We start from the raw sequence: 20,178 nt of genomic DNA on the forward strand, positions 1-20,178 counted from the left end.
AGAATAATATTTAAGTATTGATTGGTCAGTAGTACGAAGGTGAGATTCTCCCCCGTTCAAGAAAAAAAAATCTTCCACTTCACTCATTTGGTTGAGCTGAAAAACACAGAGTAGAGCCATAGCGAACGGAACGCAAAGCAATGAAAGGAAATTAAAAGCAAATGCTGCTCGTATTTGGAATCAAATAGCCATGTGAAATTATCCAGCCCCACCATCCATTTGGAAAGTGACTCTTCACTCTTCCACACAATTATTGGCGTTAAACAACTATTTTCTTTGACAAGTAATGTTAAAAAAATAACTTCTTATTTAATTAAATTAAAAGTCTTCTTTTCTTTTAAATATTATAAATATGTTTCAACCTTAAATTTTAATAAAGATAATAGATACTTTATCTATGTTCGAATTTGCGAAGAATAGTACCTGTTGAGACTTATATTAAACTAGTGATTTTGAAAAAAAGATATTTAAGTATAATTGATTTTCCAAAATAATTATCTAATTGATACGTTAAAAATCAATTTAAAGTGATTTTAAACTTTGATAAAATTATTATTTTTTATTTACCAAACATGATTAATGAAAAGAGAGTGATTCTGACAACTAATAAAATGATTTTTGCTATATCAAAATTACTCACAAAAGAGAAACTTGACATAGCCACATAAAAGTGATTATTTTCTTTTCTTTTTTATTTATTTATTTTCTTTACAATATCACCACGTAAAAGTACTAATAAAATGAAAAGTATACCGAACAAAAGAAAGACAAAATAAAATAAATAATATTTAAAGATATGTGTCAGGCGTGAGGACTTTTTTCGGTTAAACAATATTCCTAGCTTCTATGCTTTAATAGAAATTTTAATTTTCTCAATATATATAAATTTTAATTTTTTCTATACTTTTAAAAGTTTGATTATCGTCTCTTTTCCTTTTTAATTTAAATTTAGAATATTTTTATATCTATTAATATTCATGGGTTCTATATCAAAACCAATTGACAATGAAAAGTCCTATTTTTGCAAACGAATAAGACGGTGCGGATTCCGATGTATTAGATTTCTATGATATTGAGTCTACCTTTTCTTTTTTTCTTGTATATGACCTCTTGTACAGTCTTTTTTCATGCATTCAAACTAACCGATTGAATCTTGATTGAAATCCTGGCGATTATACCAAACCGTTCTTCCAGCGAAGTGGTGTAATTAGAGCCTTCTTCGGCACCAAGACCCTTTAGAGATAGGGGCAAGGCACAAGAGGATGTACTGGGCCAACCATGACCCTTTTCGAGCAGCTCTTTCAACTGCCGCCTAATCTCCTCATTGACCAATGTCGACGTCCTGTAACGCCATTGGGCAAGACTGCTCTCTGTGTGAGTTCAATCGAGTGTGCTCCAAGCTGCGACTGATGTTTATTATAAATCTATGTAAGGTCTCTTCTTTTATCAATATGAGATCCTTAACAATATTAATGATAAAGTAATAAAAATGTACTAAAAAATTATAAGTAATAAAAATACAACATATTAAATATAGTCTATCAATGGTTCATCTTCGAGATCACGACGGTACGAGATAAAAGAGGAATTTTTATTTTTACCTCTATATTTGCCCCATAATCTTGAACTTTCCATTTCATAAAATTGATTCACAAATTTGAATTAGAGTTAAAATCAATACTTTTAATTAGTTATTTGGTGAGCTGATAATAATACTTTTATATATTTATTCTTTTCGTTTTATTAGATATTATCTAGTTAGTTTCAAGCATTTCACTATCTTGTTTGAATGATTGAAGTTGTAATTAGATTGGAGTATTTTTCAGGATTGAATTTGAAATTGTATGTAGTTTAACTTTGAAAATTTTGTCGGTTAGTTTTTCTATTTTATTTATTTTGTAAAAACTATTACAATATTAATTTGAGAATGTATTAATTTTACCATTTATTTAAATTTAAAGTCATATTTTGCTAAAAGTTTAAAATAAATTTGACTATTAACATTAGTGGTAAAATATAAAGCACAGAAAGGAGTTCGGTAGAGGATTTTTTTAATGTAAAAATATCTCTTTTAGATTTGAGGAGCAATAATTGAAGGAGGCCTTGGGAGTGGGGTTTTGGACTTTTGCGGAAACTTGCCTTTATTCGATAACAATGAGCTTTTATCATAAACTAAAAAAAGGAAAAAAAATACAAAGGATGCCATTTTGTATTTCTATTTGCCCCATAATTAAATACTAGATTTTCAAACATCTAAAAAGGAAAATACTGCATTTTTAAAGACTGGTTATGTGTCAGACATGTCTCCCATCGAATGAAAAATACTTATTTAACTCACTGTTATTTTGTGTGATGTCAAGTATTTCTAACCGTTAAAAATTTTAATAAATTAATTTTTTTAATAAAATACGGGGGTGAAAATCAGACTTACTACTTATTAGTTGGAGATATATGTCAATTACATTGAGATATGTTCGTTTTGACAGTAAATTAATTATTTTTTATTAAATAAACTAATAATATATATTATACCAAATAAAATGCATAAGAAACTATGCCTAAATAATTATGGTGCTAATTGAATAACTTAATATTGTAAAAAATATTTTCAAATATTAAAATAAGACATTTGATTTAAATCTTAAAACACCAATGTATGAACGTGATTTAGAAGTATTTTTCAAAAATTTGGGAGGAAACAACAACGTAGGGGTACGAATAAAAGACTCTTGTTCTGATATTATTTTAACAATGAATAAACCACCACTCAACTAAAAGTTTAAGTTGATGAGTTGGATAAATTTAATTCATTTATATGGATTCTAACAAATGTTTTTAAATAAAAAATTTATTAGTATTTAATCAAAATATTTTACATTAGCTAGACATTTATCCTCTACATTTTTGTCACACTTATCCGTTGTTTATTCTCTAGATTAAAAAAAAAGTGTCACTATTCACAATTTGACATGTAATTTTCTTCATTTATTTATTTGTCTACACACTCTCACTATTCTCTTTAGACTTTATCTCTCTAATTTCTTTTTACGAGTACTTCTATTATTAATCTTCCATGTGTATGTGAACATATTTTCCTTCATCAATTCCTCTCACATCCTGCTATCTTCTTGAACTAGGATAATTTTAACTTTAATGTTAATGATCCTATAATCATAAATTTATTGGATCAAATTAAGATTAGATGGTTAAAGATGAAAAATTTATATGAAACAAAAGAGAGAGTGAGCATAACAAAATGTGGTGTGTACGTTTAAAGCATTAGTAGAGAGCGTTAAAGAAAGAGCACTCGCAAGGTTGCGCTGCGCCGGATGGGCCATATTGCACTCTGCTGTTTTCCTATCGGCCCCCATTACAATTACAAAGTCGAGTTAATGGAGCCTAAAGAAATTAAAAAGCAAAAGCTGGTCGGATTTGGGGAATAAAAGTCTAACCACATCTTGACCCACCAATCCTCCCTTTTTTTTTTTTTTTTCTAATTCTCGAAAATGGTTGGTAGAAGAAAGGAATTTGTTGGAAATTTTTTATGTAGATTCCACTATAATTATAATTACTATAAAATACTGGTTTGGTTTCGCTTCTATATTCATTTTCGTTCATGTATTTTTAAAATATTCATTTTAACTTTAATTTATTTTAGTTTTTTTATTTTTAAAATATTTATTTTGATCTCTTAATTTTATTTTTTTAATCACAATTTCAACATAACACTTATACTCAATATTTTTTTAAATGTAACTATTATTTATTCTAAAAGATTTTTGTTATACGTAAATTTTGTGTTAAAAATTTACAAATAAGGATTAAAATAATCATTTTTTAAAAGTACAAGAACAAAAATGAACATTTTAAAAGTACATGGACTAAAATGAACAAAAACTAAAAATACAGAGACTAAAATAGTTTTTTTAACCATTTGATTGATAATTTTAACCCTTTAATTATGAAGATTACAAACCCCTAATTTAATATTTATGATCTTTCTTACTATTTAAGTCTATCTAATAATTGGTTAGACTCCACAATCATATCTTTTATTATATCATCAACCAACGGTATAAGATCACTGTAGGATTTCTTAACATTTTATCAATATTTCCATTGACATTTTTATAAAATAGAGACATGAAACATTTCTATATCGACATCAATAATTAAAATTTTAGTGGATCAATTATATGTTTGATAAGTAAGAGATGTGGGATTTTTTCCTATTTAAAAATGATAAATAGTTTTCAAATTTTATAGAAGTAGTTATGGCAAGAAAATTCCTAGTAACACTCAAAATGCAAGTATTATTATAAAAATATTTAAGAGCAGACAACGACGAAACTTTAGTTGCCTCAACCTAAAACCCACATAGAAATTATTTAAAAGAAATAAAAAGCCACTTGGCACAAAATAATTGAATAAAGTAGAACAAATACTACTCTGATTCATCGTAGCGAAAATAATATTTTTTTATAATAATTGGTACATCAGGAAAGTCATGAATTTTTACAAAATTAACAAACATGTTTATTATTATAAATGGCGTTACCCTGAGGTTCCGGTTTCACCCGCACCTGTCTCTGGTTCCCAAATATGTGTCCCAAAATCTTGACCATCCTTCTCATTTTAGCGTCGTCGTTTCTCCTGCATGGGTTCGCCCAAAAAACCGGGCTTCCTCCTCCGCCCAACCCCACCATCCGGCGGGTTCCTCCTCCGCCCAACCCCACCATCCGGCGGATCCGGCCAAGACCGTCGCTGATTCCGCCGGGCGTCAAGCTGATGCCCCGCCGCCCAAACAGCAACCCGGGACCTCTGGCCAACCGGGCCAGGATCCTGTTCATCACTCAAGAGCTCAAAAGAAACATCACTTACGACCCTTTTGGCTACACCAAAACCTGGGTCGGCAAAAACTACTGCCTCTTCAAAGGCTTCTTCTGCGACGTCGTTCCGGACCTCAACGTCACCGGCCTCGCCTCCATCGACTTCAGCGGCGCCAGATTTGGCGGCCCTTTCTTGAACTTCTACCGCTTCATCCGCAACCTGCCGGACATTGCTCTTTTCCACGCCAATTCTAATAATTTTACCGGCGTTGTCAATCGGAACATAAATAAGTTGCGGTTCCTGTACGAGCTGGATTTGAGTAACAACAAGTTTCTGGGTGGGTTCCCGGGGTACGTTCTTGGAGCCAATAAATTGGCGTTTGTGGACTTCCGTTTCAATACTTATAACGGTTCCGTCCCGTACCGGTTGTTCAACCTCGACACTGACGTTCTCTTCATTAACAACAATGGCTTCTCCGGGAGGATCCCCCAAGCAACATTTGGTAACACGCCCGCCCTCTACATCACACTCGCCGGCAACAAGTTTACAGGTCTTCTCTTCAGTTTCAATTTTCAAATTACGCTTTTAAATTAAAATTTTTTTTTTTTGAAAAAGTAAAAAACTTGGCTTAAAAGTCCCGGTATTTTTTTTTAATTTTTAAAATTATCTTTTATAGTTATAAAATATTTAATAGGATTAATGGTAAGTTGCTCTTTTAACTCTACTAGCTAAGTTTTTTCTTTTAAAGAATACTTGCTTCTTCTAAGTGGACAAAATCTTTGTCTTATCCATATTCATTACTATTTTCAATAAATCATGTCGTACCTCCATTAACTATTTGACAATTAAGCAAAAAAAAAAAACGTTTTTTCTTTAAATAACAAGTTGTCAAATATTCAAAAATGGTAAATACAAGTTCCTACGAGATTGATCCTCATCATTAAATGTTAGATATCCAACACATTAACTAAATTTTCCTAATCTATCATCTTAAGCAGATTGAAGAGTGATTTATTCCTCCTTAGCATGATATTAGATTAAAAAGTGCTGTGTTAGAATTTGTTTCCTCCTCATTTATTACGAGTTCCACTGGCATATATATTAAATTCATTTTTCATTTTTTTCAGCGTACTAGTAAAAAATTTAATTGTGGTGACCATTACAAAGTTGATAGACTAGTATAAAGTTGTAGCGATGTTGTTGTTTGAACAGGTCCAATCCCGCCGACGATCGGCCGAGCATGGAGAACTCTAAGGGAGGTACTGTTTCTAGAAAACAGGCTCTCCGGTTGTCTGCCTTTCGAGATTGGGTATCTAATCAAAGCCACCGTATTCGACGCCAACTCCAACATTCTGACGGGTCCAATACCCCAGTCTTTCGGCTGCTTACGGAGCCTACAAATTCTCAACTTGGCCAACAACCAATTCTACGGAACCATCCCGGACTCACTCTGCAGCCTCCCGGACGTGTTCAACATAACTCTAAGCAACAACTTTTTCACCCAAATCGGCACGCGCTGCACAAGGCTTGTCAGAGCCGGAAGGCTCCACGTGCAGAGAAACTGCATCTCCGGCTTCCCCCTGCAGAAGTCCGCGGCCGAGTGCAAAGCGTTCTTCGCCAAGCCCAGGAGCTGCCCACGACCCAACACCTTCAGCTTCGTCCCCTGTACGCTCCCCACAGCGGCGCTGGCTAATTCCGCCGCCGTCGCTTCCGTCGATGAAATGGTTCACCCTTCGCCCCGTTCCTACGCGGCGCTCCAAAGGCCTCGCCATTGATCACTACTTCACTCTCGAGTGTACGTATAATAATGACCGGATCAGGGAAACGTACGTAACTTTGATTTTCTTCGGTGGCTTGTGTCTTTATTTTCCCTTGTCTCGGCTGTTTGCTGTGTTATGGTTATGGCCTCGTTGTATGCTGTATTTATTTTGACATTTTGTAATTGAGTGTTTAATTAATTTGATGTTATTGTCTATTGTATCCCACAATTCTTCATGATAAGATCAAAGCACGGCTCTCTGATTATGGCGCCTACACATTCTATATATGAAGCTTAAAGATTTGGTTCTGTAACTGAACATTTGTTGAACTGAAATAAATCACATACGAGACACATAGGACAGTAGATATAGGAAGGAGAAATTACATCCAAAGGAGGGAGCAGCTTATGCTTTGAGATTGCTGAGATGCAACGCGGGATGGGCTTCAATGGAGGATAGAGTGCAGCCCACGAGGTCATGGGCTCACATAACCAATGTATCTGTACAACTATTCAAAATTTTCACACATTATACATGTTATAAATATTTTCACTACAACAAATATAAGGATGTGTGAATGTTTTTGTTATTAAATTTATTCATATCGGTAATTATAAATTTTTTTTTTGGGTACAATACACATTTAATTTAGTAACTATTTGATATTTGAAGTTTGATAAAAGATACTTTAATCATTGAAATTTGAAAAATTATTCTGAAGGATCAATTATTTAACCAAATACATAATGTGGCGATTGAGTTGTTAATTTATTTTGCTATATTATATTTTGATGATTGGACAAGGAGGTGACTATACTTTAATCGTTGCCTTCTCCTCTTGGCCATCACAGAAGGACATTCTTCAATCCATGAAATAAAGGGACGCTTTGCTTTTGTTAGCATCAATTCATTTCAAATGTCTGAAACGAAGTGCAATAACTATTTGTCCTTCATATCTTTGAATGTCCCTTAACAAAAAAAAAATGAAGGGTGGTGAGGCTCGTTTGATGATGAAATTTAATCGAAAATGGTCAATGGGGAGGGATAACGACGATGGTGTGACAACGATGGCAATCAGAAGATGAGGATGTATGTTAAAAAGGGACAATGAGAAGGGAAGATAGAGGAGATAAAATGTCACATAAGCATGGGTGCAGTCACCACATTATTTTTCAAATTAACAATGAATTCAATGACTATTTAAAACTATTTTCCAAACTTTTAGAAAAATATCTTATTTAAAACTTCAACAATCAAATAGACACCCTCTCAAACTTTAGGAATCACAGGTCTATGTTGCCTTGAATTATTCATAATATATGATATTTGTGTTTTGGAGTATTGTATCGTGTCTGCGATTTTTCTTTTTGAAATTTCATGCTCATTAAGAAGATAGATTGCCTAATTGACTACATTAGGTAACACATTCACTTTTGCGATTTTTCTCTTTGAAATTTCATACTCATTAAGAAGATAGATTGTCAAAGTAACACATTCACTTCCACGACATTCTATTTAGTGGCCAAGTTGGAATAAAAGAAAAAAGGCAACGACAGATGAGGCTGCAAATAGATAAAAAAAAAAAACAAAACAAAAGAATTCTACTATTGAGGCTAGAAGCCACTTACTAATTTCTTTGATTTGCAAAGATTATTTAGATTTTTTTCTTTTAAATATTTGAACTTCCACCCTTAATAAAAGAATAAAAGAAGTAGACACCTGATCATTATTTATATTCATTTTGACACTACTTAAAATTTCACACAAACTTTATTTCATTAACCACTTTCATTGCAACAGGAGTTGAAGGTACGATTTAAAATGAAATGCTAATATTTAGTCTCTCTTAAACATATTTAATTATTTAAAATTTAACTATAATTTTAAAATTAAAATTATAATATTCAAATAATAACTTCATTAAAATATTTAAAATTTGAAGGTTTTAATTAACGGCTAACTCTAAATATAAAAATATGAAAATCTAAACTAGTTTTTTTTATTATTATTATAATATCAGTTTAAGAAATTACAAAAGGTTAACGTGGAAGGACGATTTATTTATTTTTTCTCTGATCCCATGAAAGGACATTTAAGAAAAACTTCCTTGATTATATTGATAGGGCAATGGCCGCTGTCATAGTGCCATGTCATTTGTGCGGGATAAACGAATAAACAATATAAGAGCATTTTTTTTTTCTTTTTTTCGTTTTCTTTTAATTACTTGCTTTCTCCAGTATTGACCCATTCTCTCGTTTTATTTCTCTGAATCTTGGCTTCGACAAGTGAAAGGGAAACCGAGAGAGAATCCCAAATCCGGCATCGTCATCCGTCGCCCCATTCTGTCCTTTTCTCCAGAATTATAAGGTAATTTCATTCTCTCACTTCTCCTTAATCTATTTCGGTTTCAATGTCCTTGTGCATCTCGATGATGTGTATACAGCGGTGGAAGATTTGAGCTGGTTTTAGGTAACCCTAGGGCCACTCAGGTTTTAGATCGATTAGCCAAGTTACTCATTCAGTTTGAAATTTAGTGATGTGCGATTTATTGATTCAGTACGATCACAGTCAGACTTGTCGGTTATTTGATGCGCGAGGAATCAGTTTTTTTTTTCATTGCTTTTGGCGTTTGAGTTTCGTGTTATCTTATTTCCCAATTCCCACAAGTAAAATGACAAGTTGAATGATGACTGCATGGATGAAGAATAGTCACTGCTCAGCCCATTTCTTCGGACCATATAAACATTCGACTGTTACCTTTAAGTTCTCTTTTGGAAACCTTTCCAATGGAGGTACTTGTGTCCTTTTCTAACAGGGTTCACTTATTATGTAACTTATTTAATGTTATTAACACGTAAAAATGCAGGACTGTGAATTGCGGTCTCTAGGCTGTAAAACATGAAGCAAGTATAGATATCCAATTGATGTTCGAATTCTTGTAACAATTTAGATTCAGGTGTGGATAATAATGGAATCAGTTTTTTCAAGTATAGTGAAATCTACCTTAGACTGGGTAACCTTGATTCTCGACGCTCCATCTGCTCGAGCAGTTATCTTTGGTGTGCATATTGGAGGTATCATTATTAGCTCCACAAAGAACTTGGTTTATATTCGTCTCTACGTTTCAACTGTTAGGTGAATTATTCGTTTTTTACCTCTTTCGTGAAGGACATTTATTTGTGGAGGTTCTTCTTTTGGTGGTCATACTTTTTCTGCTTTCTCAGAAGAGTTACAAGCCCCCCAAGCGGCCCTTAACAAAGAAGGTTTTTCAATTGTTCTAATTTTCATTTCTTTTATCGTTCTAGTTTTCAAATGTAAATAGTTACTCAATATAATGTAAGTAAATATATGCAAAAAGATAAATTTAAACTTTTAATAAAATTGGATTTAGCCTGTTACTATTGAGTTTAAACGATTATATGAGCTTTTCTCCCAAATGATGATTGATGGATTCTCATTGCCAAGGTAATAACGATTAATAAATGTCTTAGGGTGCTTTCTGTACCTCAAGTTCCCTATTTTTCGGGGTCTATTGTATTTTGCTATTTAGCTAATAAAGAGATAGATTTTTATTTTCATTCACTCTGATGTACTTCCAGTGTATAACTTTGTAATGCTTCAGAAATTATGAAGTAATTTCTGCTTTCATTTTAAACCTTGTAATCTTGAAGCTTTTTTGTTGCTAAAAGCATTAATCTTAATTTTTTTTGCAATAAATGTTGTTTCATGTTAGAAAAAGTGATCTCTTTTAATTTTACTCTCTTGATCTGATTTGGCTTTTTCATTTTATGAGGTTTAGCTGTCTTTGTTGCTTTGTCATTCTATTTTGTAATTATGTCTAGCTCTAGTTTTATAGTGAGTTAATATATACTTGGTAACACACTACATTTCTTTGCGCGATTTTGCTTAAGAGTGTGACTGATCCTTGTAGGAAATAGATGAGTTATGTGATGAATGGGTTCCTGAGCCACTTATTCCGTCTCTTACAAAAGAGATGCAGTATAAACCGCCAGTGCTGGAAAGGTGATTAGGCTTTCACTTTTGGACTGCCAATTATTTTACGGAATTTCTTAATTTACTATTTCTTATTCATATTACTCATTGGATGTACTTTCATCTTTAGTTTATACAAACTTCTAACTCATGACTGATAAGTGTTTTTCCAATTCCACGTTCACCTTTATTTTCTCGATAGTTTGTTCCCTTATTTCACTCACAAGTTTCATTTTATCCAGTGCTTCTGGACCACATACAATTATCAAAGGAAAAGAAGTAGTGAACTTTGCATCTGCGAACTATCTAGGATTGATAGGCCACGAGAAATTACTTGTACGTGAGCAGTTTCCCATTAATAATTAGAATGTTCACAGATTCTTTGTACTTTAGAATCAGTTTATAATCAGTTAAGAGCAATTATTTTCCCTCAGGAATCATGTACCCATGCATTGGAGAAATATGGTGTCGGTTCGTGTGGTCCTCGTGGGTTTTATGGGACAATAGGTAAGATTGGGTATTGAATTTGAACTATTTGTCGGGGCAGTTTGCATTATATGACTCCTTTTTAATTGGTTACAGATGTACACCTTGATTGTGAAGCCAGAATAGCAAAATTTTTGGGAACTCCAGACTCAATTCTGTATTCTTATGGACTTTCTACTATGTTTAGTGCAATTCCAGCCTTTTGTAAAAGAGGAGACGTCGTTGTAGCGTGAGTACCGTAGCTGCTGAATTCTTATTAGAGAACGTAGTTGCTAACTTTAAGTTTATTATAATGTTTTAATATGTTGCTTTTATTAGGAAATTGGTAGCTTGTCTTTTGTTGTCATTATGATTGTTTTTTTATCACCTTTATCCTATGAAATGTTTCTGTTTAAAACATCAGTAGATGGAAACTTTCTAGTAACTAAGATAAAATTAACATTAATACCTTTTCTATGTTTTCTTCTTTTACTTTTTTAGGCAGAAGTTGACATGTTTCATATTTTGCTATGGTTTTAAGAGAACTGAAATATAGTGCATTTTAAAAATATATTCCTTTTTTCTAGCTCAAGTTCAATGGGATTATTTAAATTAATTTGGATGAATATTGAATAAGGCTACTGGGAAGCTTATTTTCATTTTTCCCCTTTTCTGAATAGTATTTTCGTAAGAGTGAAATTATTGGTATTGATATGAGTTCATCCCTATACTATATCACAAGGTTGCCTTTAGGAGCCATGTCCTGTGATGCCATAGGATGCTTGTATTTCATTGTTTGGTCGTCAGATGTGCTGTTTATTAGATTCGGTTCAGATTATTTTGTTATTTCTATTCTGTTACTATGTTACACGGTGGGAGTAAATACTGATTGCAGATTGAGACTCTACGTTAAAGAGTAATCTATGTTAAAGAGTAAAGCAGTGCTTTTTTCTTTTGCCAGGGATGAGGGTGTTCATTGGGGAATACAAAATGGGCTACATCTATCCAGAAGCACAATTGTATATTTCAGGCACAATGATATGAAATCCTTGAGAGATACTCTTGAGAAAATCACTGCCGGGAATGAAAGGGCTAAGAAACTGCGACGCTATATTGTGGTTGAAGCAGTGTACCAGGTTGTTTTACACATCAAGTTTTGATATTTGTTGTTTGGACTTTAGAGTATACGTCTGAAATCAAGTTGTGCTCAATATGATGTTTAATGTACCAAAGTTCTTCAATGTGAAGATAACGATCTTCATATTATTTAAAGAATTTTCCTGAGACACTTATCATACTTTTAGTTTAACTATTCATATAATTTAGAAGGTAAAAATGAGAATAAGGAGATTTAAATATTGAATGAAATCTTTTAAACCAACTAGGGTTGCTAGTAGGGTTGTCACTATGGGATTGTTTTTAGATCTTTTCAAGCTCTCTTTTTCTTTCATTTCTTTCTAAAAAATTAATCTTATCATTTATTAATAACCTGCTTGTCCAAAACTTTCTGATATTTTACTTCTAATTCTGTAGAATTCTGGTCAAATTGCACCATTGGATGAGATCATCAAATTGAAGGAGGAGTACCGGTTTCGTGTTTTATTGGATGAAAGCAACTCCTTTGGCGTACTTGGCTGTACTGGAAGAGGTCTCACAGAACACTGTGGGGTTTCTGTATGTTTATAAACAAAAATTTTAGGTTTGTCCACTATTAGATTTAGATTCTTGATGATGGTTCCATGTTGCAGGTGGATAAGATAGATATAGTAACTGCTGCTATGGGACATGCATTGGCTACAGAAGGTGGATTCTGCACTGGAAGTGCTAGAGTCATTGATCACCAGGTATTACCTTATGATAATATAAAAAATAACTTTACTTTCCTCCCATCGTCTCGTTTCTTTTACTTTACCTTATTATGTACATGGATCAATGCAGTTGCTGGCTCCTCAGAATCTTTTAACTAATTTAGTTTGGTTGCAGCAACCTTCCTAATAGTTTTAAGTGCTAAGTTTTGTTGTATTAAATTGTGCAGCGCTTGAGCAGTTCGGGTTATGTTTTTTCTGCTTCTTTGCCCCCGTATCTAGCTAGTGCTGCCATTACCGCCATAGATCTTTTAGAGGAACATCCCATTCTGTTAACAAAGCTGAAAAAGAATATAGTTACTTTATGGCAAGGTTTGTTCTGATCTCATGTCTAATTGTGTGTTAGAGCTTAGTTTATCTATTTTTAACATAGAACCCCCAAGTTATTACATATGCATTTCTTTGATGTTTAAGATGGGATTATTGATCCAGATGTAATAAATGTTAAGATGCTATATTGCTTTGTCTTGAATATTAGTTCTAACGAAAAGTTATACAGTTCACAAAGTGTCTTGTCTAGGTGCTACTGTGATAAGACATGCATAGGCGCTGCATGCTATCTAAATTACATTCTTTTCTTTTCTTAAAAAATTTGGATGACATTATGCATATTTATTTAAAATTCATGGGAGAATGCAGGATTATCAGATATACCAGGCCTTAAACTAGCAAGCAATCAAGAATCGCCCATTGTCTTTCTCATATTAGAGAAATCTACGGGGTCAGTACAAAATGATCTACAACTCCTTGAAAATATTGCTGAACGTGTAAGTAACGTGGTCTCTAATACAATCAGACTTCAATACTTCATGTTTCATCATATATTCTGAAGATTTGTGTATTTTCAGGCCCTTAGGGAATACTCTGTACTTATTCCAACTTCTAAAAGATCAACACTCGATAAATGCCGGTTGCCAGTAGGAATTAGGTTGATGGTATCCGCTGGGCATTCTGAATCAGATTTGCTGAAGGCTACAGAATCATTGAGAAGTGTTGCAGTCGCGGTGCTCAAGGATCATAAATAAGAGCGCATGTCCACAATGGCCAACAACGTTGAATAGTTTGATGCGGGGCTGACGTAGATGTTGATGTTGTTACCTAATAGTTGTTTCAAGGTTAGAATTGAGTTTTCCTTGTACCCTTTAATTTTATTTTGCTATTTAGGGGTTTAGCAGGATCGGTGACCATATTGGTACTTTCAATTTAATTGCTTTTGTGGTTTGAGGAGGGAGAATAATTTATCATCTACACTCCCAAGATATTTGCTTTTTAGGATTGTTGGTATAGGCTGCTGTTACAACATTGCTCTGGTAGTTCCGGGACCTTTTAGATTTTCTGACTGTTTTATTATTCATTTTGAAAGTCTTAATTTTCTAGCTTCTGTGTAGCCGGTTGGTTCATGATCAGTGGACCCTGTAATTGTTGATCTTTGTACGGATATGAGCTATAATTGAGTTCAAGAGTTTAGGTCTTTGTGTGTAGAAATTTGCCTGAAAAGTATCACTTTCATTTTTTTCCCTTCCAGTTCCAGTAGCAAAGCTGGAAACAGCAAACTCTGTATATGATATGGTTAGGCAGGGTGGTTTATTGAAGCAGGTGTGGGGAATGGAATGATTGATGAGTCTGGTTTGCAGCTCATAAAACAATGCAATCCCTCCCCTTTTTCCCCACAACTCTCTGACCCAACCAACACTACATCAATATTACCGCTTCCACTTGCTTTCTACCATCTATATTATAATATGGTCTTATGCAATATTTCATTATGTTCTTCTAAATTATAGAAGACAATAAACATTTCAATCCAATAATACACAATTATGGTCAATCTTTTTTTTTCTCCACAAAATTACTGTTCTTTTCTCTTAACATTGAAAGACTGCTATGATTGAGAGTTGTTTTGTGTTCATTTTATTTTGCGGCTTAATTTCAGTTATTTCGTTAACATTGACTTATCAAATAAAATAAAACTATAAAAATACACGAGCTTCGTCGAGGAACAAATCCCTCGACAATTCTCACCTGGTAGGTTTGCACAGCCGAATTAGACTAAGAAAAATTAAAAAAAATGGTAACGTTGTATTGGAATTATTAATAATGGTCTGTAATTGCAAGTATCTAAAACTCGATTGTTGAAACCAATTATTTGGTGGGAAGCAATAATGAAAAATGATGAATGATGGTCACCAAACTAATAATGGCCGTGACACCACACGTCTGTGAAAATCCCAGTTTTGTTTAGTTAATTAGGTGCCGTCTCACCAACAAAACCACTTATTACTTAATTCCATTAATTAGATTCGTTAATCGATTCTCAACCCCAACCCCAACCCCAACCCCAGCTGTTTGGTATTTTGTAATTGTATGTCTCGTCCACGTCTACCTCCAAACTTTGGATATCAAAACCTTCGAGTAGGTTACCAAATTACAATTATCTAATTGATTAGCTTATTAATAATATGAAGTTAAGGATTCTGTTTTATAGCCAAATCTTGGATCGTCTACGCACACAGTGTTTGTTTGGATGTAAGAGAAGCCTACCCCGAAGAATGGAAATATTCGGACGCTCGAGTTAGTATGAATTCGAGGTATTAATCTAAAGACAGCAATTAGATCAGCTTACCTGCATATGAATTCTATTTTTGTATCTAAAGGAGTGGTAGAGTGGACCTCACTAATATATTGACCCGTTTGCACGTCTGTGATTCACAACGTAAATTCAATAATGGAGGTGAGTTGGGATTGAAGAGTGGTTTCTCGTTGCATAAATTCATGACCTTTACTTTAGGTCCAACACTAATATGAAGTTTTTGGTCAGATTAATCTCGTAACGAGGTATAATACTTCAGTTATTAACAATCTCTCTTCTCTTCCATGGAGTCGAAATTTCAATCCCACCCCACATATGTAATCGAAGGAAAAAAAAACTCATACCTCTGTATAATACCTTTTTTTTAATGTAAAAAATCCTGATCATTTCCTTATTAATATATAGTTTTAAATTTGAAAATTGAATTTAGGAAGGTTTTCATTTTTAGTTTTCCATTTTTCAAAAATTAAACTTAATCGATATTATTTAAGTATGTGTTTTCTTTGTTTAAGTTACCAAATTTGTTATTGTGTTTTCTTGTTGTGAGTATTATGTCTACATTTTCTTTAGTACAATGCTGAAGAGAGACCAAAGAAAAAGAAAGGGAAATTGGAATTGGAAGTATAAAATTATGAAACTGAATAATCCATACCTAAGCTGAAGTACCAAACGAAAAGAATTACCATAAATGAGGTTCCCATTTCCATTTCCATTGCGTGGATGAAAAGCCATTCCCTCATCCACCAACGAGCACCGACCTCTCTCTCTCTCTCCCCCCCTAAGATTATATATTATTATTCCAGGCCACTTGTTTTATGCTATGCGAAATAAAAGGAAACAAATTATTAATATCCATCCCCCATCCCTTTTCAATTTCTCAATTATATAATTAACTAGTCGAATTATGCTCGGTATAGAAATTCGCAAACATCTACCTAATTAAATCCGGATCCCCATTCCCTATTCCCCTCACATGCGTCACACCCGACACCCGGCACCCGGCACCCGGCTATGTTGGATTTTGGATTCTCATTTATTTTGGGAGGCCTCAATCTCATCCTCCTCCAAACTCTTAATCTTATTACTTATACACTCTAAATCCTAAAACTAATTATGCAATTTGGGTTCCCCTCTTTTTAAATTTTTGGACAGACGATTGAATTTGTCGGCCATCTTTCGAGTTGTCTCTTCTCTTCCTTCCTTCACATCCCGACGACGTGCTGCCCTGCACTGCCCCTGCGCCTCACCGATTCTCTTCTCTGATATATATATATATACACATAGTTGAAGCTTGTTGGTAATTGGTATTGAAAATAAGGGGGCTGTGTTGTTGTTGTTAGCATGGAAGGAGAGTGGTGCGGCACGAGTTCGGCGGGCGAGAAGCGGAAGCAGCGGCGGCAGGAGAAGCCGTACAGAGGGATACGGATGAGGAAGTGGGGGAAGTGGGTGGCCGAAATCAGAGAACCCAACAAGAGGTCTCGCATTTGGCTGGGTTCCTACACCACCCCCGTCGCCGCCGCCAGAGCCTACGACACCGCCGTCTTCTACCTCCGTGGCCCCTCCGCCCGCCTCAACTTTCCCGAATTGATCTTCCACGACATGGACGATCACCACCTCCCCGACGTCTCCCCTTCTTCAATCCGCAAAAGAGCCATAGAGGTCGGCGCCAGAGTCGACGCCCACCAAACTTCTCTCTCCCAATCCAAACCCATTTCCGACAAGCCCGATTTGAACCAGTTTCCGCACCCCGAAACCTCAGACGAAGATTGACGACTCACCACCACTGTTCCATACATTCCTCTCTCAAGTCTCAACACAGGGGATCATCGGGATCATATACAAAACAAACTAAATCAAAATCAAAACGGTTCCCCTCTTCTTGATTTGCTATCTGATATCGTGAGATATAGGCCTCGAATTTGTAACAGAGAACACATGTTAAAAGGATAGTAAAGCTTGTGATTGAATCGCGTACTGTTTTAACTTTTTTCTGCACACATTTTTTTCTTCTTTTCCGATTGGTTTGCACTAATTTTCCATTACTTCTTCTCCCGAAAATGGGTGTTTGAGAAAAAGGAAGAAGTTTGAAAATGAAACTTGAAAGCAGCGGAAATGCGGCGTTGATTGAAGCGAACATAGGAAGATAAGAAGAAGATAAGGATGAGTTTCTTGGGGGACCGCCGTGTGGAGTCCACAAATCAAAGGGTAATGTCGCCGTCGCCGTCGTCATGGATTAAATTGGTGGATGCTTTGCTTACGAAATTGAAACCCCACCTCAGTTCTAAAATTCTCATCTCTTCTAGAAGGTCGGTGGTAATTTTTTTAAAATTTTAATTTTAATTTTTTGTAATAAATTTTGTAACGGCAAAAGCTAAAGCGGAACGACGCTCATAACGAAACGACGGATTTTTTGGGGGTTTTCCAAAGACAATAAATACGACCGACCACTTCGCCAGCTGGCGAATTTTTTTTAATTTATATTATTATTTTATTGGTCCACGTCTCTCCCTTAATTTTCTCAAATTTCAACATGGCTATGTAATAATTTTATTTAGCAACTCTTATGAGTCAAAAAAATTTAATAGCGGTGTTTCTTTCCATTGAATGTAAATAATAATCACTAAAATATTTAATTAAAAGATTAAAGAAGTAAAGGATAGTTGTAGTTGTAGGTATGCTTTCGAATGTACAATTTCTTATCTCTGTTTTAATGATTTAATTTTACGAGTAATAATTGTCTGCTAGAAACAAGGTCAATAAGGCAAATTTCGAAAGGAAGATAATACGACAAAAGAAAAAAATTGCTATTGTTAAATACAGTCGTGCAAAGCTATATAATTGGATAAGTTTGTGATTTTTTTTCTCTAAAGGAATAAGTTTGTGATTATTTAAACAATCATTGCTTTTTATAAAAGGTTTAAACAGATTCGTTTTAATAATTGATGTAGATTTAAAATATATATATTATTAAAAATAAAACTATTTAATTTTTAATATTAAAAACCATAAATATACTAGTCTTACTTAAAAGAAAATTTATATTTTTATCTTAGATACGTGGCGGAATTTGAATCATCGCTTCTAAATTATTTTTCCAAGTGTTTCGCCATATGATACATACAAATTAAGTTAAGGCTTAACACATGTTATTTCTTGAAGAGAGGACATGTAAGTCAATGGATGGAGGTAATCTCTTGAGATGGTGCAAGTCGTCACTTCCATAAATGAGATAAATGAGCTAAAATTTTAAAGTAGCATTATTTTTAAAATTAGTTTGGGGTTTATGATATCTTTAAAAATAGTTTTATTTTTAATAATATTTAAAAAATACTTGAATATACTAATTTGGTTTAAAAAAATTATATTTTTATCTTAGGTTGATGGCCCCTTGGATATGTGTACGTTCCAACTAGAATATGTGTACAAATTAGGTTAAAACTTAATAGATATGTGAAACGAAATTATGGTGCTTATTTGATGTAATTGCTAGTGAAAATCTCTAGGAAATGTTTTGTAAGGAAAGTTCAGTGAATTTGGTTTGAAGTATAATTTTCTATGAAAATATGATAGATGCACTCTCTAGTTGCAATTATGCGTAAGTAAATTATTTGAACTGATCAAAAATAATTTAAGAAGTTTGAATATGATAGTAAATAAAAATATTTGAACTCAAAAAAAAAAAGTAAAAATTGATAACTGAAACAAATGAAAATCTCTAAACCTAAGGAAATAAAGTAAAAGTTTGATGAGAAAGTTATATTAAAATGATAAATTACAAAAATATATATATATATATATATATAATATTCTCACTAATTTAATTGCACAGACTAAAATTCTCTGTGTTTATAATAATTTGTTTTAGGTGGCTAAATATGAAAATGTTTCCAAAGAAAAGTGGTATATTTATGTAATTTTTCGTATAAATCGGCCTTTCGTTTTCTAATGAAGCCCGAAAGTTTTGGACCATGAGGCCAATTGAAGCCCAACTATTTTTTTTGGGCTAACAGCAAACTGAACAGCCTCTCTCTCTCTCTTTTGTATAGGTGGTTTTTTTTTTTCCTCAAAATAAATTGTGTATTTGCAAAGAAAATAATGACTAAATTTGTGTCAAATGTTTGCGTATTTTTGTTAATGTTTTTAAAAATTTTACTTTAGTTTGATGGTGAAAATTAAAATTGACTAATAGTAAGTTTACATCCTATTCAGTGAGTTGTTGGAAATTAAAAAAAAAAAAAACCGGCTAATTTCTTAGAAATTTGGAGAACAAACTATAAAAATATTTCTTTTAATGACCTAATTCGTCATTTAAATTTGTGCTCCTTGTCTATATAAAGAGAATAGTTAAAAATGTAAACTTATTATTAGCAGATTGATCAATATAAAGGGTATAATTAAAAATGTTAAAATAAATTGAAACTTTTAAAATATCAATGATACAGAAAGAACACTTGAACAAAATTTTTTATTATTTTGAATGATAGTCATAACTTTTATATTGAAAAAAAAAAGAATAATAATCATACTTCTGAGAATTATGGTAACCTTGATTCCAACTTATATAAAAAGAATTTAGAACGGTATTCTAATCTCTCTCCCACAACGATTTATTTAATACGATTAGCATAATTATATGTCACTTCTATACCTTGGATGAGTAAAACCAGAATAAAAG

General features: G+C 33.3%; 3 protein-coding genes across 6 annotated transcripts; all 3 read left to right on the forward strand.

The window, feature by feature from the left end:
* The first annotated feature begins 4,558 nt into the window (after positions 1 to 4,558).
* LOC111004613 (uncharacterized protein At4g06744) lies at positions 4,559 to 6,810 on the forward strand. Its single transcript, XM_022275680.2, has 2 exons — positions 4,559 to 5,380; positions 6,043 to 6,810. Exons 1-2 carry the CDS (start codon positions 4,603 to 4,605, stop codon positions 6,603 to 6,605), a joined length of 1,341 nt encoding a protein of 446 aa, XP_022131372.1. The 5' UTR covers positions 4,559 to 4,602; the 3' UTR covers positions 6,606 to 6,810.
* A 1,987-nt stretch (positions 6,811 to 8,797) lies between these two features.
* LCB1 (long-chain base1) lies at positions 8,798 to 14,398 on the forward strand. Of its 4 annotated transcripts, none has more exons than XM_022276034.2 (13): positions 8,798 to 8,957; positions 9,457 to 9,664; positions 9,759 to 9,853; positions 10,522 to 10,613; positions 10,826 to 10,919; positions 11,018 to 11,090; positions 11,166 to 11,298; positions 12,010 to 12,184; positions 12,582 to 12,722; positions 12,797 to 12,892; positions 13,084 to 13,225; positions 13,553 to 13,680; positions 13,762 to 14,398. In XM_022276034.2, the coding sequence occupies exons 2-13, from the start codon at positions 9,559 to 9,561 to the stop codon at positions 13,936 to 13,938; spliced, it is 1,452 nt and encodes a 483-aa protein (XP_022131726.1). In that variant the 5' UTR covers positions 8,798 to 8,957; positions 9,457 to 9,558; the 3' UTR covers positions 13,939 to 14,398. The 4 variants fall into 4 exon arrangements, with proteins under 4 accessions (XP_022131726.1, XP_022131727.1, XP_022131728.1 ...); XM_022276035.2 differs by having other exon boundaries at positions 8,799 to 8,957; positions 9,541 to 9,664; XM_022276036.2 differs by having other exon boundaries at positions 8,803 to 8,957; positions 9,584 to 9,664.
* Positions 14,399 to 16,130: 1,732 nt separating this feature from the next.
* On the forward strand, positions 16,131 to 17,486 carry LOC111004668 (ethylene-responsive transcription factor RAP2-1). The gene has a single exon (XM_022275776.2). It carries the CDS (start codon positions 16,845 to 16,847, stop codon positions 17,271 to 17,273), a length of 429 nt encoding a protein of 142 aa, XP_022131468.1. The 5' UTR covers positions 16,131 to 16,844; the 3' UTR covers positions 17,274 to 17,486.
* The last annotated feature ends 2,692 nt before the right edge of the window (positions 17,487 to 20,178 follow it).

This window comes from Momordica charantia (genome assembly GCF_013281855.1).
Source record: "Momordica charantia cultivar OHB3-1 chromosome 8 unlocalized genomic scaffold, Mcharantia_2.0 BLBB01000008.1, whole genome shotgun sequence".
In the NCBI taxonomy this organism is placed as follows: domain Eukaryota; kingdom Viridiplantae; phylum Streptophyta; class Magnoliopsida; order Cucurbitales; family Cucurbitaceae; genus Momordica; species Momordica charantia.